Source organism: Pleurodeles waltl, chromosome 3_1 (assembly GCF_031143425.1).
Source record: "Pleurodeles waltl isolate 20211129_DDA chromosome 3_1, aPleWal1.hap1.20221129, whole genome shotgun sequence".
NCBI classification, from domain to species: Eukaryota; Metazoa; Chordata; class Amphibia; order Caudata; family Salamandridae; genus Pleurodeles; species Pleurodeles waltl.
Window position 1 is genome coordinate 107042816 of NC_090440.1, and position 27934 is coordinate 107070749.

A 27934-nucleotide genomic window follows, 5' to 3' on the forward strand; every position below is an offset into this window, starting at 1 on the left:
GGGAGAGGGCCTCCTGGGGGTCACTCCTGCACAGGAGTTCCGTTCCTTTAGGTGCTGGGGGCTGCGGGTGCAGGGTCTTTTCCAGCCGTCGGGAAATGGAGTTTCAGGCAGTCGCGGTCAGGGGGAGCCTCGGGATTCCCTCTGCAGGCGTCGCTGTGGGGGCTCAGGGGGGACAACTTTGGTTACTCACGGTCTCGGAGTCGCCGGAGGGTCCTCCCTGAGGTGTTGGTTCTCCACCAGTCGAGTCGGGGTCGCCGGGTGCAGTGTTGCAAGTCTCACGCTTCTTGCGGGGAGTTGCAGGGGTCTTTAAATCTGCTCCTTGAAACAAAGTTGCAGTTCTTTTGGAGCAGTGCAGCTGTCCTCGGGAGTTTCTTGTCTTTCTTGAAGCAGGGCAGTCCTCAGAGGATTCAGAGGTCGCTGGTCCCTTGGAAAGCGTCGCTGGAGCAGGGTTCTTTGGAAGGCAGGAGACAGGCCGGTAGGACTGGGGCCAAAGCAGTTGGTGTCTTCTGTTCTTCCTCTGCAGGGGTTTTTCAGCTCGGCAGTCTTCTTCTTCTTGTAGTTTCAGGAATCTAAATTCTTAGGTTCAGGGAGCCCTTAAATACTAAATTTAAGGGCGTGTTTAGGTCTGGGGGGTTAGTAGCCAATGGCTACTAGCCCTGAGGGTGGGTACACCCTCTTTGTGCCTCCTCCCAAGGGGAGGGGGTCACATCCCTAATCCTATTGGGGAATCCTCCATCTGCAAGATGGAGGATTTCTAAAAGTTAGAGTCACTTCAGCTCAGGACACCTTAGGGGCTGTCCTGACTGGTCAGTGACTCCTCCTTGTTATTCTCATTATTTTCTCCGGCCTTGCCGCCAAAAGTGGGGGCCATGGCCGGAGGGGGCGGGCAACTCCACTAAGCTGGAGTGTCCTGCGGTGCTGGCACAAAGGGGTGAGCCTTTGAGGCTCACCGCCAGGTGTGACTGCTCCTGCCTGGGGGAGGTGTTAGCATCTCCACCCAGTGCAGGCTTTGTTACTGGCCTCAGAGTGACAAAGGCACTCTCCCCATGGGGCCAGCAACATGTCTCGGTTGTGGCAGGCTGCTGGAACCAGTCAGCCTACACAGATAGTCGGTTAAGGTTTCAGGGGGCACCTCTGAGGTGCCCTCTGGGGTGTATTTCACAATAAAATGTACACTGGCATCAGTGTGCATTTATTGTGCTAAGAAGTTTGATACCAAACTTCCCAGTTTTCAGTGTAGCCATTATGGTGCTGTGGAGTCCGTGTTTGACAGATTCCCAGACCATATACTCTTATGGCTACCCTGCACTTACAATGTCTAAGGTTTGGCTTAGACACTGTAGGGGCACAGTACTCATGTACTGGTGCCCTCACCTATGGTGTAGTGCACCCTGCCTTAGGGCTGTAAGGCCTACTAGAGGGGTGACTTATCTATACTGCATAGGCAGTGTGAGGTTGGCATGGCACCCTGAGGGGAGTGCCATGTCGACTTACTCGTTTTGTTCTCACCAGCACACACAAGCTGGTAAGCAGTGTGTCTGTGCTGAGTGAGGGGTCCCCAGGGTGGCATAAGATATGCTGCAGCCCTTAGAGACCTTCCCTGGCATCAGGGCCCTTGGTACCAGGGGTACCAGTTACAAGGGACTTACCTGGAAGCCAGGGTGTGCCAATTGTGGAATCAAAATTACAGGTTAGGGAAAGAACACTGGTGCTGGGGCCTGGTTAGCAGGCCTCAGCACACTTTCAATTCAAAACATAGCATCAGCAAAGGCAAAAAGTCAGGGGGTAACCATGCCAAGGAGGCATTTCCTTACAATTAAGATTTAATTCTGTGGTACCACACCTGGTTCATTACGTCTTTAGATATATTACTCAGAAAAAAGGTTGTTCAAAGTGAATAATGTTTCATATTCACCTGGCACATATTGGAGGCCACCAGTGGATTTTTTGTTCTTGCCTCAAGACAGCTTTGGTTGCCTGTTGTAAGCCTCACATTCCATAGACTGTGCTTTAGTGGCTGTTTCCAACATAGGTATCAGACAACCCACTATAATCTTTGCCCTGCATGAGGGATCTTTCCTTTAAGGTGGCAGTCTGTATTGCTGTGAGAATTTTCTAAATCGGAGTCAATCACATACTATCAGATGAATATAGGTGTAATTAATAGAATTTATAGATTGTGGGGGTAATGCGTTGTACCTCTAATCTTATATACTATGGGGTACCCTAATCACTAAATTGTGTTTATTATCTGGTCGGCTGACAGATATATTTTATTTGTAACATGTCTGCGCGTAGCCTCAGCAAAATTGTTGTGTGGGCACCAGCTCAATTACTCTCTGTAAAGGTGGTCATTTCTAATTCCTCCACCGGTCATAACCACATTGCATAATGTAGCGGAGAGGCCATTTGCAACTAAAAGTACTGATAGGGGCTTTCAATTTTTGGAGCACATTTGGAGACTGCAAGGTGGCACATTTCTGAGGAAATTCTGAAACAAGTCCCTATCACGCTATAGAATACAGTCTTTGGTTTTCTCAAGTTTATTTTGTATCATTTCTTAGCTAGAATTTACTTTTTGTCTGTCCTTTCTCAAGGTGCATTTGTCATTGTCAGTAAAAGAAATATTTTCACTGTATGACAATGTTGGGGTCTTTGTGTAGGATCTTCATTATTATTGCTGAGAACAGGCAGGGCTGTTCTGTTCCCTTGTGATAACTGTATACCATTAATCAGCTATTATGTTTTGGCTGAAAAAAACTCTTCACTAGGTTTAATGTTGTTTTGTACTGTTCACCAAATTCATTATAAACCCAGAACGTTGGGCATTCTGCACTTCATGTGTGAGAGATTCAATTTGTATAGGCTGGTGCTAGGCATTTTGAATTATCTAGTTAACTCGGGTATTCACTGTTGAGTGGCAGTGTGGTATCACTGATATTGCTGAGCTGGTATACTTGCTTTTATATTGGTCTTGGCTTCTTGACCCTGTTGCGTACTCCGAAGGGGAATTATATGAGGTGTCTGGACCTAATTCCAAGCAGCTTTATTCATCAATCCGCATGATGTTATTTCAAGGCCCATTCTCATTCATAGTTGTCTCTGAGTTCCTGGGGTACTTTGGGCGACAGTGCTCCAAGAATTACTTCTTATCCACAAGGCACATCTCATAAAAGATGGAGACTGAGCTCGGCGAGGATGATGCCCTGGGCCTTCAATAAACATGACCCAAAACTAACCTTCTATTAGAATTTCTACTTTGTATGCTTATCTGTGTGAATTTGTGTCTTTCTAGTATCACAATTTGAATTCCTTCACCTTAGGAAGATGCCCATGGAGAATCTGGGACACTGTCAGTATCTATGTAGCGCTCCCTAACAGAATTGTTGCTTATCTCCTATTTTGGAGACGGACTCACATTTGTTTCTGAGGCATGCTGTTTCTTTTTATTGGCCAGTGCTACCACTTTATTCTCTTTCAAGTGAGCCTTAATGTCTGTACCTTTTCCCTTCATTTTGCCACAATGCTCAATGTTCAGTTGTCATGGTTTCCCTTTTGTAGCTTTCTAACTGCTGTATTTGTTTTTTCTTGATCCGCCATTCCTTCTTTTTCAAAAGATCTCTCTGAGCATCTACTTTGTGTAGATTCTGATTAATAATGTGGAGTACTGTTACTACTATATTGACACCGCTAGGATTGCTGTAATGTTTTGTAGTCCCTGAAGTAATAAACTTTTGACTGAGGTGTCATTTCTGTTTGTCCTTTTGGTTCATTTTAACATCCCAGGTTGGTATCTCTGGGTGTTCTTTCTGCCTAAGACTTCGGCGTGTATTCTTTTTGTTGGTTGACTCCCTAAGGTATTTTGACATATGGGGATATATACTTCTGAAATTAGCTTTGGCAATTCTTGCTCTCTTCGGTTGATTGATTCAAGTAATCCATACATTACTTTTTTGTATTCTTCAATCTCAGCCACTGTTAACTAATCAGGGCGAATCCAAGTCAATCTTTTTTTTTCCCAAATGCCACCTCTGATTAGACCCAGCCATATGCAAGTCAGCCTTGGGTGTGCTCCAATAGCAGGTAGGTTAGATAAATTCAAGCATTCCTTCCATCACCTTGTTGTGTTTTTTGCAGTTGACTCTCTGGTTGAAGGTCACTGTAGCAAGGGACTGGTGTATGGCTAATAGTGCTACTTTGCTCCTAATGCTACTAAGAACAATTGAAGCGATCACATCAAACTTTACCTCTGTTCCGTAGCCAAACCTGCCAGTGGAGATGCTCAATACACATTTTGAGTCTCTTTTCAAATCTTTGTTAATATTGCGATGGAGGGAGTTGTGTGTTCCGTGTGCAGGCGCGGGCGTATAACAAGGAAGAGAAACTATAGCCCAGGTAGAACATTTCACCAATGAAGGGTAGAATGTTCTAAATTAAACATGGAGAAACAGAAAGACCAACATTGGAATGTTGGATCAGTAGGTATGTACCCATGACGTAAACGTAAAATCCTAAGGCCCGACTCCATTTTTAAGCAGGCCCTGTATCCATTTTAAGATTTTTTTTATATCGGAACCCACAGCATCATGGTAAGCCATACTGCACTGAAGTATTCTTTTTCAGTGCTTTATCAAATCCATGCAAACTTAATTTATACCAACAACCATTTCTAGTGCTGTAGTCGGCGCTTCTCCACTTTAGAGAGTCCTACTTCCTGCACGAAGTGCAGATTCTTTTGTTCTGTAACTTTGTTGACACTTGGGGCTAGGGAGACATTGGTGTTCCCTCCCATATACGCCAGTTCAACTAAGGGCTTGGGTTCTAGATTTATTCAGCCCTATTCATTTGGTTGCATGTCTTGTTTAAGGTCAGAGCTGGCAATGCCCAATAGATTGCCCCCTGGTATGCCGTTTACCACCCGGAGCAGCGAAAACAGACAGGTTATCTTAATTCACGGGAATGTAAAATGTTAGTTAGAAGGTTGTAAATTGCAGATGCAAAAATAGAACCTGTTTCTGAGAACCCAACAAATATTTTAAAAATAAAATCTAAAGTTGTAATAATCAAATAGTCAAACACAGCCAATCCACAATGGACACTATCACCTTTCATTAATTTTTAAGCATGTTTGTCTCGTTGATTTCCCATTCTTTTCCATGAGCAAATTCAAACTCGAACGTTTGTCATCCTCTGTCCCAGGAAGTACAACATATTTCAGAAACTAGTAGTTTAACCTGGCTCATACTTAAACATTGTTATTTGTTTTGGTTTTTGATAACCTTGACAAAACTTCTATTGGGAGTACCAGTATTTGCTTAGAAGAGTATGCATTTCTTCCTTCTATGGAAAGCAGCTGTTACTTTCATCACCTTTTTCATATTTGTATTGTTAAAGGTAAGGTTGAGGGTCTTGTCTGCTTTCTTTCAGTGACCTTTTTGATTGATATGTTGATTTGGTGCATTTATCACTGCACCTACTGGATTGTCTCCCCACCCCAAAAAATAAATGGACAGTGGGCTGAATAAAAGTACAGCTAACACCTGTAATAGCATAGTCCAAAGTATAAATGTTAATGATATAATTATGGACCACAGCAATAAATCTTTATTATCTACGTGGTTTTTATACAGTGACTTAGTTGTACTATCATTTGATTCAAAATCATTAGACCTTGTCACTTATTTGTTATGCTTTCTTAATTGCTAGTGGCACATTTTTTTTACCACACTTAGTCATGCAGTTATGCATTGGTTTTGGTGATATCTGGTTTTCCAAATAAGACAGTCTTTATTTTCTACATGCGATTCAGTCAGTGATAATGAACAGTCCTAATGTCTTTTGTTAACAATTTAGCCAACGTGTGCTTTTTTTCTTTTGCCGAATTTGATTCCAGTTAGTTGAATACCTCTGCCATAGTTCATTCCAAGAGATCGATATATTCGTTTTTAATTTCCAGATCGACCAGTCATCAATACTCCGCAACCACACTGCGTTTTTTCTTAATCTGAAATTCACCTGTTTGTCATCCGTTTACATATACACATAAGCAAAAGCTGTAAAAACGCATCAATCACAAAATAGCAAAACTTGCTGAAGTATTCAGAGAAGTTAAAGTTGATAATGCAACAGAAGCAGTCAAGCACGGATTTACCCAAACTTATCACTGTAATTCAGGTGAGTGGTCATAAGGGCGACACTTGAAGGCCGTCTTGCCTCCAGCACCTTCTAAATCTTCTACAGTGCCTGGATCACCCCAAATTCCCAGGGCTGTCTTTGCTCGCTCAGCAAATTCCAATATACAATGAGTTCATTCTGCAAATCTTTCATATGCTTCTGACAGACTGGTCCACTCTCAGCAACTAATGCCCCCTCAGTCCTGTTCCTGGGCTTAGAGAGAAGCCAGTCCCGAATGTCACCCAAGTCTGAAGGCCCACACAGCTCTGCTAGTACCAGATCTGATTATTACATCGTTATTAGACCACAACCAGTATAGGCCCGCACCAGACCTATGTAATGCTGCAAAATAACCAAGGTTCAACCTGTGGTTGTACATCCAGACCTTCATCCTCAGCCTCTCCCTCAGAACCAGTACTGTCAGAAGCTAGAGACTCATTCAGCAAAGACTCTGATGCATTCCAGGGCATACCTAATGTCTTTCACAACACTGATGATGGCACGAAGGAAAACAATCTGCTCTTTCCTCAGTACACTGATGAAGGGCTGTACCTAATCTTGCAAAATGCAACTGGCTACATACCTCACAAGAGCTAGACTTGGACAGATTTTGCTGTAGTAACAGTTGAGCTAGATATTTGCAAATGCCTACTCTGGAAATCAAAGCTACTTTATTTACTGAAATTCTTCAGCCAGATCCAACTTCATCCGAGCAAACATTACCATTTAAACAGCCCCTTACTCCCTCTGGTAAGTTGGCCAGCGACCGTGAGGCACGAGCTTGCGAACCAGAGGTTTGGATTAAAACACCCGAAAACCTTGTGATGTTGGTATCCAAATATAAAGTCAGTCTAAATTCTATTCCTTTGGGTGACAAAAATATGTTGCTCAGGTAGCTCAGATATACGTTTTTTTTTTAATGCAGTTTGCCTTCTAGGTAGGCTCACCCATGCCTTATGGGACATGCCTAGCAAGATCTTGCTGGCATTCTTGGAGGACCTCAGGGCTTTTCTTGCTCAAATGTTCCAAGACTGACAGGACACAAAAAGTATGTATTGCATGCTGGTCTGGACACCACATAGGGCATAGGCTGTGTTATTGGCACCAGTGTAGTGCTTAAAAGGCATGCCTGAATACAATCAATCAGATTGTTGGAGAACATGATCTTCGATCAATCTATACTATTTGAAGAAATTGTGAGCTCCATGGCTGATTAATTCAGAGAAATTCACAGCTTGTCTTTGGCGTAATTTCCCCAGCCCGACAACTTCACCAACAATATAGAAAGTTTAGGGTCCTTATAGTGGCCTACCCTCCCAGCAGTGTCAACTTTCACAGTAGATGCACAAGCAAACTTAGCCCTTCTGGTGCAGAGGGAGTGGCAGCAGCTGAAACCTTTCATTCCAGCAGGGACCGCAGTCTTTCGGCTCTTCCACCCCAGCTGCAGCAGCACTCAAGCCATTTTAATTTGCCTCCCAATCACACAACCAGCCAGTAGTAGACTATGATATTTCCTCCAAATCTGGAAATCCATGACTTCAGACCGATGGGTTTTTGCAAATAGTTGAAAAGGGCTGCACCCTGCCCATTATTTCATTTACCACCATATGTTTCCCCCACACCAGAGCAATTTGTTGTGGGATGAGTTTCCAATTTGATGCAAAATGTCAATCTCCTGCTGGCAAAAGGTGTCATTCATCAAGTGTTGGACTCGGAAAGGGCAACAAGTGCTATTCTTCAACTTTTCTGTGCCAAAGTAGGACAGAACCATCAGTTCTGGCCATTTAATGCCTCTCTGAAGAAGGACAAATTCAAAATTTTCATTCTGCCTCAGTTTTTCTCTGTTATGAATCCAGTGGACTGAGTGGTGTCCTGGTCCTGAAGGACACATATTTTTATATATGTGTTCTGCAGCCCCACAGATGATACCTGCAGTTCACTTTGGGGGGTTAAACACTTCCAATTTGCTGTGCTGCCCGTCTGCCTTATTACGCCCCTCCTGTTTTTCACGAGAGTGATGGAGGTGGTCGCAGCTTATGTTTGGACTTTGGGGGCACATGTATTTTGTTACCTCAATGACAACCTGCACAAGGTGGGCTTGTGGCAGTCAGTTACAGACCACCTTCAGAAAATGGCCAGGCTCTTGATCTTCGTGGACTTTCCTACATTGGGTCAAAATTGCACCTGAACCCAAAGATTCCATTCATTGGGGTCATCCTGAACACAGTAGCGGCCGTTCTTCCAATGCCACCGTGAATTTGGCACATTCAAGAGCCAATTCTAGTGTTTTTTAATCAGTCCTGGATCTTGTGAGGATGATTCTGAGTTTTTTTGGCACCTGTCCTCGTGCATCTTTCTCATCCCGTATGCAAGATGGCAAATGTAGATCCTGCATTGGAACAAGGTTTCAATGGTACCAGCATGGGGTTTGCCTCTCCGACTCTCTCCAGAATTTGCAAGAGACTTTTCAGGCTCTCATGAGGTGGCAGACTAACAGCAGTCTTACAACTGGCAGACCACCTTCCCTTCCCCTTCAGTGGTAACAAAGGAGTTGTCACTGAGTGTTTGAGGCCATCTGGGCAGAGGTGGAGATCAGGGAGCCTTGGGTGAGCTATTTGGCCCTAAAACCTTCATATCAACCATTAAATGAAGACTGATGTAGTTCCTAATGGGCAACATGAACTCTTTGTGGTACTGCAACAAGCAGAATTGGGGTGAGGTCCTTCATCTCTTGAAGTGGCTGAACCATCAGAAGATCTTTTTGGCAGTCAACCACATAGTGTGTCTGAAAACCAGAGCAGATGAGGTTAGCAGACTCTGGCTGGCAGACACCTCGTGGCGTCACAAGCCAAAGGTGGCATAGGGCATCTCCGATTACTGGCGACTATCCAGAGTAGATCTGATCCTCACTTTTAAAAGCTCAATTTGAAATCTTCTGTGTAGTGGATTCCTGCAAAAAGATATTTGGGAAATTAATTCCTTCTACAGCGTGCCACTGCTCTCTTGTATGTGTTTCCAGCACAACCTCTCCTGCCGTCTGAGAAGAGAAAGGACATACTTGGTCCAGATCATCTGAAAATTCTTCTACTGAGCCAGAAGAATGTGGTTGCCCATGATTTTTTAGCCTTTACACATTGATTTTGCTATACCATTAGGAGGACCTCCTTTCTTAATGAGGGGTGGGTCCTACAACCAAATCTCTACAACCTACACTTCCATGTAGGAAGATTGCTTGGCTGTAGTTGAATTCTTTTGACTTCATTCCAAAGTGTAAGATGACAGTCTACAACATCCATCTATACTGGGTGGTGGGAAACATTTGTGGCCTGGTGTGGGGGTCTGTCATTTCAATCCACTGCAGGCCAAAGTTTCTGATGTACTGTTATTTGTGTTACTGGCCTTGCAGTGGTCACAAGGGCTACTTGTCTGCCCTTTCAGGCTTTTTTGTGGTTACTTAATCAATCTTTTCTTTAAATCACTGATCGTTATATATTGAAAAGCCTGATGCATGTGTTCCCTTCAAATCCATTCATCATGCCTGATTGGAACCTAGATCTAGTCCTGATGGTCCTTTTGTGCATGCCATTCAAATCTAGACCAGTGCCCCCCTCTGGCGTCTGACAATCAAGGCAGTCCTTATTATCACATTTGCATGTAGTGCAAGTAAGCTACAGGTGCTCTTTGTGCAACATCTCTACACCACTCTGTTATGGGACAATTTGGTGTTGAGGACTCAGGCTGCCTTTTTGCCATGTAAGTCAATTTATTACCCTGTCAACATGTATTGCTATGCAGCACCACTTGAAAGAAGGGGAAAGGTTTTATCTGCTTTACCCTAAGACAGGTTTGGGTTTCTACACTGATTTTATGAGGGACCATCCTGTGGATGATCAGCTCTTCCTGGGGTTCACTAAGACCAAGAATGGCAATGCAGTGTAAAAGACCTCTCTGGTGAGCTGGACGGTCTTTTGCATTGCAATCTGCTACATGCTGGCTAAGAAGGAATCCCCTGAAGACCTTCAAGATCGGTCAACCAGGGCCAAGCCCATTATGATGGCATTGACAGCAGGCAGGTCCAACAGTGGCCATTTTGGCCGATTGGTCTTGCAAGATCTTCTAATATAAGTCCACATGACAGAGACACACAAAAGGAAATAGAAGGTTCGATGGCATATGTTGCTGCAGATACACATGTTGAGCACAGTCCGCTGCCTGGTGTTGGGCTCGGAGTATTACAAGTTGTTTTTCTTCGAAGAAGTCTTTTTTGGTCACGGGACCGAAGGACTCCTCCCTCTTCGGCTCCATTGCGCATGGGCGTCGACTCCATCTTAGATTGTTTTTTTTCCGCTGTCGGGTTCGGACGTATTCCTTTTCGCTCCGTGTTTCGGTTCGGAAAGTTAGTCAGAATCTCAGAAGAAAGCGTCGGTATTGTTCCGTTCGGTATCGGGATAGTTGGGTACATCGACACCGATCATCGGAAGACTTTGGGGTAGCTTCGATCCCCCATCGGGGCCTGGTCGGCCCGACCGCGTGCGACATCGAAGCCGATGGAACGGACCCCGTTCCGTTTCTGCCCAAAATGTCACAGTAAGTATCCTTATACAGATCAGCACTTGGTCTGTAACTTGTGCTTGTCCCCCGAGCACAAGGAGGATACCTGTGAGGCCTGTCGAGCCTTCCGGTCCAGAAAAACACTCCGGGACCGAAGAGCCAGGCGTCTACAAATGACGTTCACGCCGACATAACAACGTTTCGACGACGAAGAGGAAACATTCTCGGTTCCGGACTCAGAATCCGGAGACTCCGACGTCGAACAACAACAACAAACAGTGAGTAAGACGTCGAAAATAAAAACCATCGAAAAAACAAAAGCCCAGGGGACGCCACTGCCAACAGGCCATGGCTCGACCCATAAAACCGGCGAGCCGTCGAAGGCGCCGAAAAAGGGCACGCCCATAGCGAAGACACCCGACTCCGGTCGAGGGACCGCCATGGAGCAACCTCGGAGCCGAGATAGCGGCTCCGAGAAGCAAAAACAAGATGCCGGCACCGAAAAACATCGGCACCGAGACACACTGCCGAAAGCCACAAAAATTCAGTCGGTACCGAAGCCGAAAAAAGATTCACTCTCGGCGCCGAAAAGTTCCACACCTCCTTCCTACACAGAGGAACAAGGAATAAGTGGCCAGATGCACAGATTTGGACAAGAGCTCCAAAGTGTAGAATCAGACTACACACAAAAGAGACTGTACATCCAACAAGACACAGGGAAGATATCAACCCTTCCCCCAATAATGAGAAAAAGAAGGATCGGATTTCTCAAGGATGACGCACAACCACAAGCCAAAGTGGTTAAAAAAGTCACGCCTCCGCCCTCTCCACCACAACAGGCATCGCCGGCACAAACACCGCCACAAATGCACTCACCAGCGCAAACTACTATAAGTCAAGATAATCAGGATCAAGACGCTTGGGACCTATACGACACCCCAGTGCCGGACAATGATCCCGATTCATACCCCACAAAGCCGTCACCGCCAGAGGACAGTACCTCATACTCGCAACTGGTGGCTAGGGCAGCAGAATTCCACAATGTCCAACTGCATTCCGATCCTATAGAGGATGATTTTTTATTTAACACCCTCTCGGCTACACATAGCCAATATCAATGTCTCCCAATGCTACCAGGGATGTTACGGCACGCAAAACAAATTTTTGAAGAGCCCGTAAAATCAAGAGCCATCACCCCAAGGGTGGATAAGAAATACAAACCACCACCCACAGACCCAGTGTTTATTACTTCGCAGTTACCACCTGACTCCGTAGTAGTAGGAACAGCTCGCAAAAGAGCAAATTCCCATACATCTGGCGACGCCCCACCTCCGGACAAAGAAAGCCGAAAATTTTATGCGGCAGGAAAAAGAGTCGCATCACAGGCAGCCAACCAATGGCGCATCGCAAATTCTCAAGCGCTGCTAGCCCGATATGACCGCGCACACTGGGATGAGATGCAACTTCTCATAGACCATCTTCCCCAGGAATACCAAAAAAGGGCGCAGCAAATAGTTGAAGAGGGACAAACGATCTCAAACAATCAAATCCGCTCTTCAATGGACGCAGCCGATACTGCAGCAAGAACAGTCAACACTGCTGTCACCATAAGGAGACACGCTTGGCTCTGCACTTCAGGGTTCAAACCTGAAATCCAGCAGGCTGTCCTTAATATGCCCTTCAACGAAAAACAACTTTTTGGCCCTGAAGTGGACACAGTCATTGAAAAACTTAAAAAGGACACAGACACCGCCAAAGCCATGGGCGCACTCTACTCCCCGCAGAGCAGAGGCTCTTTTAGAAAAACGCCATTTAGAGGGGGGTTTCGTGGCCAACCCACAGACACCACCAGCCAACAAACAAGAACCACACCATATCAGGGTTCATTCCAAAGGGGAAATTTCAGGGGATATAGAGGGGGGTCAATTCCCAAGGAGTAGGGGAAGATTCCAGACTCCAAAAACACCTCCACCTAAACAGTGACTTTCAAGTCACACAACCCCTTCACTCAACACCAGTGGTGGGAAGACTAAGCCAATTCTACCAATCTTGGCAGCAGATTACAACAGACAATTGGGTACTAGCAATAATCCAACATGGCTATTGCATAGAATTCCACAAATTCCCACCAAACATCCCTCCAAAAACACGCAAAATGTCACCACAACATTTAGAACTTTTAGGACTAGAAGTTCAAGCACTACTGCAAAAGGATGCAATAGAGTTAGTACCAGTACAACAAAAAAACACAGGAGTTTACTTTCTGTACTTTCTAATTCCAAAAAAAGACAAAACATTAAGACCAATATCAGATCTCAGGACACTAAATACCTACATCATATCGGACCACTTTCACATGGTCACACTACAAGACATCATTCCACTGCTCAAACAGCAAGATTACATGACCACATTAGACCTAAAAGATGCGTACTTTCATATACCGATACATCCTTCTCACAGAAAGTACCTAAGGTTCGTATTCAAAGGAATACATTACCAATTCAAGGTGTTGCCATTCGGAATAACAACTGCACCAAGAGTATTCACAAAATGTCTAGCAGTAGTAGCAGCACATATCAGGAGACAACAAATACATGTGTTTCCTTACCTAGACGATTGGCTAATCAAAACCAACACAGTAAGAAAGTGCACAAACAACACCACATATGTCATACAAACCCTTCACAAACTGGGTTTCTCCATCAACTATACAAAGTCACACCTCGAACCGTGTCAGACACAACAATATCTAGGGGCAACCATCAACACATCAAAAGGAATTGCCACTCCAAGTCCACAAAGAGTTCAAGCATTCCACAAGGTAATAAGTGCTATGTTTCCAAACCAAAAGATACAAGCAAAATTTGTGCTAAAACTTCTAGGCATGATGTCATCATGCATAGCCATTGTCCCAAACGCAAGACTACACATGCGACCCTTACAACAGTGCCTAGCATCACAATGGTCACAAGCACAGGGTCAACTTCTTGATCTGGTGTTGGTAGACCGCCAAACATACCTCTCGCTTCTATGGTGGAACAGCAACAATTTAAACAAAGGGCGGACATTTCAGGACCCAGTGCCTCAATACGTTATAACAACAGATGCTTCCATGACAGGGTGGGGAGCACACCTCAATCACCACAGCATTCAAGGACAATGGGACGTACACCAAACAAAATTTCATATAAATTACCTAGAACTCTTAGCAGTATTTCTAGCGTTAAAAGCCTTTCAACCCATAATAACACACAAATACATTCTTGTCAAAACAGACAACATGACAACAATGTATTATTTAAACAAACAAGGAGGAACACACTCAACACAATTGTGTCTCCTAACACAAAAAATATGGCAGTGGGCGATTCACAACCACATTCGCCTAATAGCACAATTTATTCTAGGGATCCAAAACCAACTAGCAGACAACCTTTCGCGAGATCACCAACAAGTCCACGAATGGGAAATTCACCCCCAAGTTCTGAACAATTACTTTCAAATTTGGGGAACACCCCAGATAGATTTGTTCGTAACAAAAGAAAACGCAAAATGCCAAAACTTCGCATCCAGGTACCCACACCGCGAATCACAAGGCAATGCTCTATGGATGAGTTGGTCAGGGATATTTGCATACGCTTTTCCCCCTCTCCCTCTCCTTCCATATCTAGTAAACAAATTGAGTCAAAACCAACTCAAACTCATACTGATAGCACCCACATGGGCAAGACAACCTTGGTATACAACTCTACTAGACCTTTCACTAGTACTGCATGTCAAACTACCCAACAGACCAGATCTGTTAACACAACACGAACAACAGATCAGGCATCCAAACCCAGCATCATTGAATCTAGCAATTTGGCTCCTGAAATCCTAGAATTCGGACACTTAGACCTCACACAAGAATGTATGGAGGTCATAAAACAAGCTAGAAAAGCTTCCACTAGACACTGCTATGCATCTAAGTGGAAAAGATTTGTTTGCTACTGCCATACCAATCAAATCCAACCATTGCATGCCTCTACAAAGGACATAGTGGGATACTTACTACATTTGCAAAAAGCAAACCTCGCTTTTTCATCTATAAAAATACACCTCGCAGCAATATCTGCTTACCTACAAACTACTCATTCATCGTCTCTATTTAGAATACCAGTTATTAAAGCATTCATGGAAGGGCTAAAAAGAATTATACCACCAAGAACACCACCAGTTCCTTCATGGAACCTTAACATCGTCTTAACAAGACTCATGGGTCCACCTTTTGAACCCATGCATTCCTGTGAAATGCAATATTTAACGTGGAAAGTCGCATTTCTCATTGCAATCACATCCCTCAGAAGAGTAAGTGAAATACAGGCATTTACCATACAAGAACCATTTATCCAAATACACAAAAATAAAATAGTTCTAAGAACAAATCCAAAATTTCTACCAAAAGTAATCTCACCATTCCATTTAAATCAAACAGTAGAATTACCAGTGTTCTTCCCACAGCCAGATTCCGTGGCTGAAAGGGCACTACATACATTAGACATCAAAAGAGCACTAATGTACTACATTGACAGAACAAAGTTAATCAGGAAAACAAAACAACTATTCATAGCTTTTCAAAAACCACACATAGGAAATCCAATCTCTAAACAAGGCATTGCTAGATGGATAGTCAGATGTATTCAAACATGCTATCTTAAAGCCAAGAGAGAATTGCCTATTACACCAAAGGCACACTCAACCAGAAAGAAAGGTGCTACAATGGCCTTTCTAGGAAACATTCCTATGAGCGAAATATGTAAGGCTGCAACCTGGTCTACGCCTCAAACATTTACTAAACACTACTGTGTAGATGTACTAAATGCACAACAAGCTACAGTGGGCCAAGCTGTACTAAGAACATTATTCCAAACTACTTCAACTCCTACAGGCTAAACCACCGCTTTTAGGGGAGGTAACTGCTTTATAGTCTATGCTCAACATGTGTATCTGCAGCAACATATGCCATCGAACTGAAAATGTCACTTACCCAGTGTACATCTGTTCGTGGCATTAGTCGCTGCAGATTCACATGTGCCCTCCCGCCTCCCCGGGAAGCCTGTAGCCGTTTAGAAGTAAATCTTGAATCTTAAACATTTGTACATTTGTAAATAATTATTATAAACTTTTTATGTACATACGTATTCACTCCATTGCATGGGCACTATTTATAGCAAACAACTCCAGCCTCACCCTCTGCGGGGAAAACCATCTAAGATGGAGTCGACGCCCATGCGCAATGGAGCCGAAGAGGGAGGAGTCCTTCGGTCCCGTGACCAAAAAAGACTTCTTCGAAGAAAAACAACTTGTAATACTCCGAGCCCAACACCAGGCAGCGGACTGTGCTCAACATGTGAATCTGCAGCGACTAATGCCACGAACAGATGTACACTGGGTAAGTGACATTTTCATTCGCTCTCAGTGAAACGTATCGGCAAAAGTGCAATTATCCATGTAACAGGGGCCATGTCATGCAAAGCGCTCAACTACTGTCCAGCGAGATCGCGCTGCCTGCGAAATAAAGAGAAAAAGTAGTCCAGAAATGTATACACGCCTTTAGCTAATGAAATGAAGCGAATTGTAAAATATAGGCCCACAAACCAACCAAACTGATGGACGGGGTTAAAAGCCCATAGAAAAATTACACCAGGGACAGAGCGCTTTGTGCTCGACCCTAAAAATGGTATTGCTAGCTGGATAATCAAATGTATTCAAACTTGCTATGCTAAAGCACACTCCACTAGAAACAAGCATTTGCAATGCAATGGGTCTAGCGTTTGCTCGAGTTAGAGCTATTAGCATTGTAAATTCCTAACTGGACTTTTCTTGTCACATAAATTGAAAATAAAAAGTAAAACAGTTGACATAAGTGAGACGATTCAAATCACCACTGCCACTATGAGTATGAGCGCGAAAGAGAGACACAAAAGGAAAAAGAAGTTCGATCACAGTCAAACATATTGGCATAAGTGCAATTATCAATGTAACAGGGTCGGTCCCCAACGCAGTAACAAAACCGCCCCAGGGAGGGACAAACGTAAAGCATTTACCAATGTCAACAAAAGATTTTTGAAAGGCAAGCCCATGAACTAGTGAAAGTGATGTGCATGAGGTGGGCATGGTTAAAAACCCAAATAGATACCAGCATGTCGGAAAAACAGTGCTTGCGCGCTGCTATGCTCATCTTAAAAAGGGTGCCTTTATGACTTTTCTAGGTAACCTCCCCATAGCAGATACATGTAAAGCTGCTACTTGGTCTACACCACATACATTTACTAAACACTACTGTGTAGCTGTATTAGCATGCCAACAAGCTAATGTTGGCCAGGCAGTGCTTAGAATACTTTTTCAGTCAACTCCGACTCCTACAGGCTAGCCACTGCTTATATGGAGGGACTGCTTTACAGTCTATTCAAAGCATGTGCATCTAAAGCCACACATGCCATCGAACAGAAGATGTTATTTACCAAGTAGACATCTGTTGGAGGCATGTAGTGCTGTAGATTCACATGTTCCCTCCCTCCTCCCCGGACACCTGTACCTTTAATTTAACATATACATATATACATACATTGTATTGCCATCTCTTTTCCTTTAGTCTCTATACACACCTTTCCTCACCCGCCTTGGGGAAAACAATCTTACACAGGACTCGATGCCCATGCGCAGGAACACCAAGAGGAGGAGTCACTCGATCCTGTGACCCCAAAACATTCTCTGTACAAAAACACCTTGTAACACTCCAGACTCAACCCTAAATGGCTGACTTATGCAAAGCATGTGAATATAAAGTACTTTATGCAACAAACAGATGCCCACTGGGTAAGTAACATTTTCTTTTTGCAGTGGAAGCTGGAATGTATGTGTTGGATGTGACACAGCTGATGTGGGGGGAGGTGGTTAGGTGCAGTCTTTTCTCTTAATGTATTGAAGTAAGAACCTTTGTGTTTGAAAGCAGACATTTGTTCTAAGTGATTGTAATAACCAGGGGAAAACATAGCATATTGATTACTAGTGAGTGATGTAAGTTTTATTTCATGTCCTACTGCACTCTGTTTCAGCACATTTTAGAATATCTGATCTGACGTTATAGGAAATAGAATTGGTTGTAAGAAGAAGCAAACTAGGTGGTCTTGGGAGGCTGTTTCTATGCTGGACATCAGTTATGTTTTGGGTAAGAACCTAATCACGACGATTTTCAGGGTGGCGGCACAGCGCAAACTAAATTGTTTTAGTACTCACTGCAAGTCAACGGAGATGTGGTGGAGTGTTCCATTGGGGAAATTTGTGCTCTTAATGTCTTTGTGAAAGTTAAATGCATCCTTTGGATTATCATTCGAGGGTCTAATAAATGTCCTGAATGTTGTAAACCTCGCTTAGTATTGGGATTGTGTTGCTGGCTAGGTAACTGACCAGCACAACGATGCATGTGTTTACTGGTGATTCATTGAAATACCTCCAAACGAATCCCTGGTACTTGTCCTGGCACTGCCAAGCAAGCCATATGTAACCCTTGATATGTATTAATCCATTTTGGATGGATAAACTTTCACATAGTGCGTAGAAGCCTCCAGAAGTCTGTTAGTTGGCACATTGAGAAACAGCTAATGATGATTTGTGTGCTTACTTCACTATTTCAGGAGGATGAACCTTATTTGCCACTAACAAGCAAGGCTGCTAGGTTCTGTTTCTCGGGAGCTACGGTGTTATTCTGGGTGAGCATCCTTTCAAACTAGATTGCTTTACTAAAATTTCTTATCTGTGAATTAATCTTCTTTATTTGGTGATTTCTTTTTCTCTATCAAATTACCGTTGCAGGGTCGTGCTTTTGTGTGCTTGCCTTGTTAGTATATCTGAACAGTTGTAGTACCTGCTTAAAACAGCTCGTCTCTCTCTGGGAATTGTTGGTCATTTAGTTCTGCTTATATCTGGGATGTGCCTCCAAAACCTAAAACCTTCAAGATTGGAAACGTAATTGCCTTAAAATCAAATAAGTAAACCCTTTGATTCTGTTTCTCGTCTTCAACATCATCAAATTTAAAAAGATACATTCCAGATATAACCATGTATATCCTAAGCATGGTGTTATGACAATGATTGTAAGGGCAAGCCATTTGTTTTGGACTACGTGTCTTGAAATTAAGTTTAACTTATTTAAAAGGATGAATTTTGCAAAATGAACCCATTTCGTTGTTGTATCGGTAAACATTTTCTCTTATGGCATAGCAAAGTGTTCTTTGGTGAATAAAAAATAAATATTTCTGTACATCTATTGAAAAGAGGATGCTTTTGCTCAGCGTCTCCTCGAGTCCGCATTACCAGTAGACATCATCTTGTAATACTGGGACTGATTAATTTCTCAAGCTGCCATACTTAATTATTTTAAAGAAGTACAGTCTAGCCAAATCCAAAACCTTAAAATAAAGTGGCTTACCTTTGGGGCTGACTTTGAAATGTATTGCATGAATTGTTGACGCGGGGTACATGTCCTATTTTATGTTTGTTTCTAATCTGTAACCTCCTCCATTAGATCTCTTTGATCATAGCTAGCATGATAGCTGTGATTGTGTACCGCCTCGCAGTCTATGCTGCATTTGCCAGTATTATGGAGAACAATGAAAGTCTAGAGCCCATAAGTGGACTCTTGACCCCACAGTTGGCAACGTCCGTCACCGCGTCATGCCTGAACTTTGTCATCATTATGATCCTGAACTTCTTGTACGAGAGAGTGGCAATCTGGATCACTGATATGGGTATGTTCATCTTGATGCTCAGCACTTTGTGTTACATGTTGTAAGTGCCACTTCATTCCTCTTGTTTCTTTTGTGGTCACCTGTTGGGATTTTTCGATTGTAATTGTCGTGGTTGGTGGCTCTTTTGTGAAACATTCAAATGATTATATTGACATTTTAGCTTCCATGGATATGTTTTCACATACATGCAAAACTAATTGAAGTTTGTGGAATTTTCTTAGCTATAGTGCTCTAGTGCAAAAAAAGAAATTGCTTTGAAGAATATCCCAAAACTCCCAATTGCGATCTTTATTTAAAGTGGCTTTCTAGTGCAGGGCATTTGAAACTTAGCTGTACCAGAATGACGTAAAAATGCATGCACAGACAATATTCCGAAAGGTCAACTTCTTACAATGCCCCTTAGTTGTATTTTTGCATTAATTAAAGAGGTAGGGTTGCACGTAACATAGTCTGTATTTTAGAAGTCGCTTCATTGCTGTGTCTCTAGTTGCTGCTTTCTTCCACTTCAAGTAGTTGTGTGCTTCATCTTTAAGCACGTTCATGCAAAAGAGATTTGGTTCTAAAGAGTTATCGACTGGCCAGTGTCAAGTGAGTAAGCAGAAATTTTTCATTGAAAATTACGTTTGTTCCTAGGTTATGTGAATCTACCACCAGGAGCTCACACCGGAGAAGAAAGCAGGTTGTAGCCTCGCAGTTCAAAGATCCCTGGGCCCTATTAAGACTTTTCTTTTAATAACTTGCTGTGATCTGAAGACTTAAAATATATCCATGTTAGAAACCCTTTCAGAGGACCACGGGGCACGAAGGGGCCACTTGGCCCAACCATGTGGTTTGAGGCCTTTTACTCCTGATGTCCTGGGGCCCGACCTAGTATGGATCCAGAGCAACTGGGCAGACATACACTCAGTGCCCACACAGACATACACCCTACATCCACATTCACTCTGTGCAGACTTCTCAGTACTGTAGCACTTCTGTTTTGTGCCACACCTACAGCCAGCACGCACATTCACTGCGCGTGCTCTACACAGCACTACAACCTTCATGTACTGTACTCCTCTGAGGTACACCTACACCTAGTACATGCACTCATCATGCACATACTGCATAGCACTACTGTATCCCTGAATACATACAACCAGTGCAGTCACCACTACTTCACTGCGCAGAGCTTCACGTCTAACTGATGTAGGTGAAGGAAGGGTTAAGCACACACCAGCAGACCTTTAAAACATGAGTATGTCTGTAGGCCTCATTCCAGTGAAAAAAATTGAAAATAACCTATTCACTCCTGCTGATCACTATACTGAATGCTGCCACCACCACACTTGTACAGCTTAGCTCCTGGTGTTGCGTAGGCTCTCATTATTCTAATGAGACTACTGGATTTTGAGCAGCAAGATCGTCCACAGTGTGGGGGACTGACTCTGACCCACGGTGGGTGAAACCTGTCGCTCCAAATCCGGGTTTTGCTACGGCTAACTAGCAGTGCCTCATCTCTCCCGATAGGTAGAGATGATTGGGCAGCCAAGCGCATGACATATCATACTTCTCAGGGAAGTCGTGGTCACATCCGGTTCTCTCATTCACAATTCGGTCTCATATATAAATGACAATGAAAGCAGTATAAGTTTTAAAGACTGGTTTAATAAAACAACTTCATTTTAAATAGCAAAGTGTGAGCTGCAATAACCAGAACAACACAACATAACAATATTAAAATGGTGACGATGAGAGTGAAGCATAAGAATAATGCTATCATATTGTCACTAATGTCGATGGACTATTTTCTATCTGAATCATAATTTGAGCACGGCATCTTAAGCCCTAATCCTGCCTTTCAGGTTCCTCGAGAGGACATCAACCCTCATACCTGAGCAAAGGCCTGTAGTCTGCGTTAGCATCTGCAGCGAAGCATTCATCATACAGTTGTGGTTCCCTGGCTGGAATCTCCCTCTTAACGTGTAATGGGACTAGGAAGTGTTTTTATAATAACACAGCTAATGTTCTAAGAAAATGTCCCTACCTAAGGATGTGTATTTTCTACGAATGTTGGAGATTAAGGGCCAGATGTAAGAAGGCTTTTGCGTGGCGCAAAAGCCCCTACGCGATGCTGAAACACATTTTGCGAGTTGGTACCGACTCGCAAAATGTGTTTCAGACTCGCAAATAGGAAGGGGTGTTCCCTACCTATTTGCGAGTCGGTCCGCGATGTAGAGTTGATTTGTGACCGCGAAAGCGGTCGCAAATCAACTCGTAGTTACCATCCACATGAAGTGGATGGTAACTCATTTGCAAACGGGAGGGGGTCCCCAGGGGACCCCTTCCCCTTTGTGAATGCTCACAAAAATATTTTTTCAGAGCAGGCAGTGTTCCTATGGACCACTGCCTACTCTGAAAAAACCCGAAACTTAAAGGTTTCGGTATTGTTTCTATTTGCAGCTCGTTTTCCTTTAAGGAAAACGGGCTGCAAAGAGAAAAAAAATAAACTGCTTTATTGAAAAGCAGTCACGGACATGGTGGTCTGCTGTCTCCAGCAGGCCACCATCCCCGTGAGTGCCCATACTCGCTATGGGGTCGCAAACTGCGACCCACCTCATAAATATTTATCAGGTGGGTCTTTGCGACCCCATAGCGAGTCGCAGAAGGTGTCTGAGACACCTTTCTGCATTTCCTTTTGCGAGGTGCAAATTGCAAGTCGCTGGGACTCGCAATTTGCACCTCGCAAAAGGAAACCTACCTACATCTGGCCCTAAACTTCTACCATGTTCACCAGCAATGTACCAAACTGTAGCCTTGACTGAGGCACAAAGTGATCAAGAATGTGTTGTTTGAGAACACAGTGCTGGGCTAAGCAAAACAGTTAGATAGAAGAAATTAAAACAAGACCGTAAAACTGGTTATTGTAAAAATAACAATGCGAAGCTGAATAAAATATATCTAGGTCAAGGTGCACAGCAGCCTAGTGTATTAAACTAATGTGCATGGAGCTATAACTAAAATGGCTACACAACAAAAGCAGTAACCTTGCACCACTATGAGGGTAGCACTTTGGGTGCCCCTTTCAGTCCAACAAGACCACAGTACATGAGACAGGCCTATGTCATGGAGCACATGCAAGATCAATGGTTACATATGACAACAGACAGCATAAGGGATCCAGACAACAGTTCATTTGGGCACTCGGGACAGGGGTACATGTCTCTTATCATGCAGAGGTCTTTTCCATCCCAATAATGAAATTCTGTGCTTAAGCCACTATGCCTTTCCCAGAATTGCATGTAGAGGATTCATTGTGTTGTGCAGCACTGGCCAAATTGCACACACAAGTAATACATCAGGGTTGAACAGTGAAAGCAGCAAATACTTTTGCTTTCAACATGTTAATTGTTTTAATTGCTAATTTGGCCCTCTAATTCAGGACATTTATGAAGTATGGTGTTTCTTTTGCTGAGACTCATGTTCACAAAGTACACATATATCCATCTTCAGCCTTAACAGTCACTTGTGTCCTACCCCAAGTAGTTAATTTTCTTCTCATAGCGATAAGAGGTTAATTTGTCTGTGAGTTCAGAACATTCATGATGTTGCTGGTCACCTTATTGCACACAAAGAAGTTGTGCTCAGCTTTCCTGAAAAATAGAAGCAAGAACTACAACCTTTATCATTCTCTGAACCAAGTGTGGCCAGTGTTCTTGATGGGCACATTTATTAGTGTAGACAGCAACGTGGATCCTAGGGATGTACCTAATGTCTGAATTTAAAAATCCTACCCATAAGACACATGGGCCCTCATTCTAACCCCGGCGGTCTCAGACCGCCGGGGCCAGGGTCGGCGGGAGCACCGCCGACAGACCGGCGGTGCCCCGCAGGGCATTCTGACCGCGGCGGTTTGGCCGCGGTCAGAAAGGGTAAACCGGCGGTCTCCCGCCGGTTTACCGCTGCCCTTAGAATCCCCCATGGCGGCGCAGCTTGCTGCGCCGCCATGGGGGATTCTGACACCCCCTACCGCCATCCTGTTCCTGGCGGTTCGCCCGCCAGGAACAGGATGGCGGTAGGGGGTGCCGCGGGGCCCTGGGGGCCCCTGCCGTGCCCATGCCAATGGCATGGGCACGGCAGGGGCCCCCGTAAGAGGGCCCCACAAAGTATTTCAGTGTCTGCCTAGCAGACACTGAAATACGCGACGGGTGCAACTGCACCCGTCGCACCTTCCCACTCCGCCGGCTCAATTCTGAGCCGGCATCTTAGTAGGAAGGTTGATTTGCCCTGGGCTGGCGGGCGGCCTTTTGGCGGCCGCCCGCCAGCCCAGGGCAAATCCCAAAATACCCTCAGCGGTCTTTCGACCGCGGAGCGGTATTTTGGTGGGGGAACTTCGGCGGGCGGCCTCCGCCGCCCGCTGAAGTTAGAATCACCCCCATGCTGTTTTTTGAAGTTCATGGCTTTAGAGAAATGCAGTGATTTCAATTAACAAGTTTATTCCCAGACGTAAAGGCAGAAGTATTGTTTATTCCCACACCCCAAAAATAGAGAGTCCTTTAAGCATTGTTGAGTTGATAGTTCTGTGTTATTGAAGATATCTTTAAGGTCTTTAAAGGTCTCAGATTCAGTACCATTGCAGCCACCTGTGAAGAAGGCATTATTTACATACCAGAACCCACCTGGAATGTGACCTGGACAAGATTACCCAGTTCTAATAGGGGATCTTTCTTGGAACTTTGCAGAAAATCTATTCTGCAGCATGTATATCATATAGTCCCCACATGCTACACCAGACCATATTTTACTGTATGCTGTCATCACCACTGGTTGTTGTCAATGGGTTCACTTCTATTATTATATCATTAGAGCACTTTATTAGATTGCTCACAAGCATGTGTGTCTGCTTATGCTGACTTTCTAGGTGTGTCAACAGTAGTAAAACATGAAAGCTGGTCTTTTGGAATAAAAAAAGCTGAGAAGCGCCAAACAGAAATGAAAAAAGAAATGCATAGTAAATCTTGACTTTTATGTCTCTCGTAGTACTGGTGTCGCATCCTCCAGGGGAGGATACATCCAATCAATCTATTATTCTCTTCTTGCAAACATCACCAGACTTCACATCCAGCACCACACATTAGTGGGTATATGCTTCACAAATATTGGAGGAATAGTTTTGTCCTGATATTTATTTCAGTGTTTGTCCTAGCTATTGTTTTAGAGCTTTACCCAGTGCCACGTTACCTTTTCATGCCTCTTCTGATCCCAAAACTTATTGAGGTGAGTCTGCCATCCCCATAGATCAGCATCCTTTTTCATTGACCCCTTATTTTGCATTGTTCACTATGGGGATGCTTGTACATCCTGCTTTGTTTTAAGCATTCATCTGCAGAGCTAACATAATTTAATGGTAAATGACGGTGATAAACCTAAAGAAATATTGAATGACAGCTAAAGACCAGTATCCCTATCGAAACTGGCCAGATGTGTTGACTTGATTGGACTGTTTAGAAAGGACAAGGTTCCTCAATCACTGGTTTCAAGTAATAGAGCAGTTTCTAGAAGTGTTGGGCTCTCCTTCTCTCTGACACTGTCCTATGCACCTTTATTAATGTAAAGATAAGCTCCCAACAAATACAGCAGCGATATTGGAGAAGGGAATCTTATGGCATTTAAGAACTTTAATGGTTCTTGCAATCTCCCTGATAACAGCATTTGGTGGAACGGCCTTCATCATTATGTACCCTAGATGCTAGGAGTAACAGTTATCTCAAGCCTTTTTTCGGAAGTCAAATGGATTGAGTTGAGAATACTGGAACTATTCAGTATGTCTGCAGTGAAGACTCAAGCTGGCTGCAGTAGACGCTTAGTCTCTGTCATTTATTTCTAAGGTATCCAATCTATGAACAGATCATCACTTGAGCAAGCAAGAAGCATTATTTTGAAACATAATAATTTACTGGCAGCACTGTACTAGGCCATGGAGGAATTCTGTGATATCAAAACAAAGCAGACTAGTTAATCATCAAAGATCTTTCTCTAGTCCCAATTTATGTGTTAGACCTGACAGCCTTAGGGCGGTCTTCCCTCAAATTGTTTACCTGCTTGTCTCAAACATTTGCTGATTTCTTTTTGTTGGCCTTAGGACTCTGAGCACTTTACCAGTGCTGACTAGTGCTAAAGTGCATGAGTTCTCTCCCTAAAACATGGATTGATTGGTAAATACCTAATTGGCATATTTAATTTAATTCTAAGTCCCCAGTGAAGTGAACTACATGTTCTCAGGACATGTAAATTAAATGCTACTAGTGGCCATGCAGCACTGCCTGTGCCACGCACTGAAGTAGCAGTAATGTCCCAGAGCTGCCATTACATCCTGAATGCAGCTCTACACTGCCATGGTTACTTGGTATTTAAAAATCATTGCCACACCTTAAACTCCCCTTTTATTACATATATGTCACTGCTAAGGTATGTCCTAAGCAGCTGGGCTTGTACATCCCTCTAGACAGCCACTCACAAAGAGGGTTGAGGCATGACTGATAGGCCATTAACATCCAGATGGACCATTCTGGGCATAATGGGAGGGAGGAGCTGGCCACAGCCTCACAGACCTGAATGGGCAGTATCCTGACCTCACACAAAGGACTGCATACCCCCCTGTATTGAGTCTGGAGCCCAGACAGGAAAGGAGGACCTATGTGTACTTCAGAGCCCTTCTTTGAAGTGTCCCCCACTTGTAAGGCACCAATGGGTATATGGAGTAGACTTCTGACCCTTCTAACTATGTACCCTTCTGGACCTGTGGATACTCTCCCAGGAAGAAGGACTGCTGTATTGCTTCAAGGACTGTTACTCTTCTGGACTGCTGCTCTGCAAGAGCTGCTTTCTTGCTGTGCTGGCCTTCTGCCCCCTTACCTAGGAGTGAGAAGGACGTGACCTGCATCTCTACATCCCAGAACCAAAGTGACTCCAAGGGCTTGCTGGCAATCCTCCTGTTTTCTGTAGTCTCAGGGACAGAAAATAATTCCAACTCATCTGCTTCAGCTCCTGGACCTGTCTTTATCCAGCTCCTGATCCCCAAGAGGCGCCTCTCCGGTCCTGTGTCTTTGGAAGTAGTTTTGGCTCCTGAAATCAAGTTCTCACACTACAGGATGAGTCAGTGATAAGATCCAGTTCTGGGAGAGACCAGAGTTCAGGACAATTTAAAAAGGTGGAACAAGACCGTATTATTGGGCAGTCTACTTGTCAATTCTTCACCACAGGCAACCATTTCCGTAGAGGTTTCCCTCACGGGGTGGGGAGCACATTTAAACAACCAGAACATTCAAGTTACCTTTAAGCAGCAATAACAGCAAAAGCGCACCAGAATCTTAGAACTGATGGCAGTGCAATTGGCACTTTGTTTACCCACAAGACAGTCCCCTTATCAACAGATAATATGAATGCAATGTATTACATTAACAAATAAAAGGGCACTATTTGTTCCAGTTTTGAACTATGCAACAAACGATGTGTCATTGGGCCATTCAAAACCAAGTTTTGCTTGTAGGGGAGCCACTGCTGGTGTGGACAATGGCTTTGCTCACTGGCTAAGCAGCATCAAACACAAGGGGGACCTGAATCACCAAGTATTTCATCGTTAGTTTCAGAAATTGCGATTACCCACTGTCAATCTATTCACCACTCTAGAAAACGTAAAATGCACAGTCTTCCCCTCTAGGTACCCACATAGGCAGTCTATAGGCAAATGTGTGGATGAATTGGTGAGGGACATTTGACTGTGTTTTTCCTCCACTATTTCTCTTTCCCTATGTATTGAAAACAATGAGACAAATGTCCGTGAGACTCTTTCCTAATTCCAACATGAGTGTGACAACCAGAATACTTAGTGCTTCTGGACATGTCTACTCACCCATACAATACGTTACCCATGACAGCAGACCTAAGTCCGTATCATGTGAAACTATGACACCGAAATCTCAGGATAATGAATCATGGGAGATTGAGTGAAGCTGGGGCTTTCAGCCAAGGTCGGTCTATAAACTCGAAATCATAAAGTTTGGATACCTACAATTTCCTGATGTGTGCATGCTAGGTTTGTTGGAAACCTGTAGGCTACTACAAGAGCTTATGCCATAAAACAGGACAAGACTTATACACTATTCCTCAGTAAAGAGTAACAGCCTCTTCAGGCTTTGCTACAATACATTATTTGTTATTTATTAGATTCAGAAAGAAAAGGGGCTAGCCAAACCTCCATTCAACTCAATTTGACAGCTGAAGCAGTTTAGAATCCAAATAGACAATACCAATCTATATTTAAGATCCCAGTTGTGGAAGCAGTCATTGAGGGTCTTAAAAGACGTATCCCACCAAGGACACTGCCAGTACCTTCCTGGGACTTTAATGTAGTCTTACACTGCTCATGCAGCCTTGCC

General features: G+C 43.8%; 1 protein-coding gene across 7 annotated transcripts in view; it reads left to right on the forward strand.

The window, feature by feature from the left end:
• Positions 1-27934, forward strand: part of ANO5 (anoctamin 5) — a 321868-nt gene that overhangs the window by 165517 nt on the left and 128417 nt on the right. For 4 of the 7 annotated variants that reach the window (XM_069221940.1, XM_069221943.1, XM_069221942.1 and 1 more), the window contains 2 exons: positions 17858-17938; positions 19295-19517. In XM_069221940.1, the coding sequence (XP_069078041.1) occupies positions 17858-17938; positions 19295-19517 (304 nt within the window). Of the gene's footprint in view, positions 1-17857; positions 17939-18404; positions 18480-19294; positions 19518-27934 lie in introns of all 7 variants that reach the window. The other 3 variants (XM_069221939.1, XM_069221941.1, XM_069221945.1) reach the window with 1 other exon arrangement.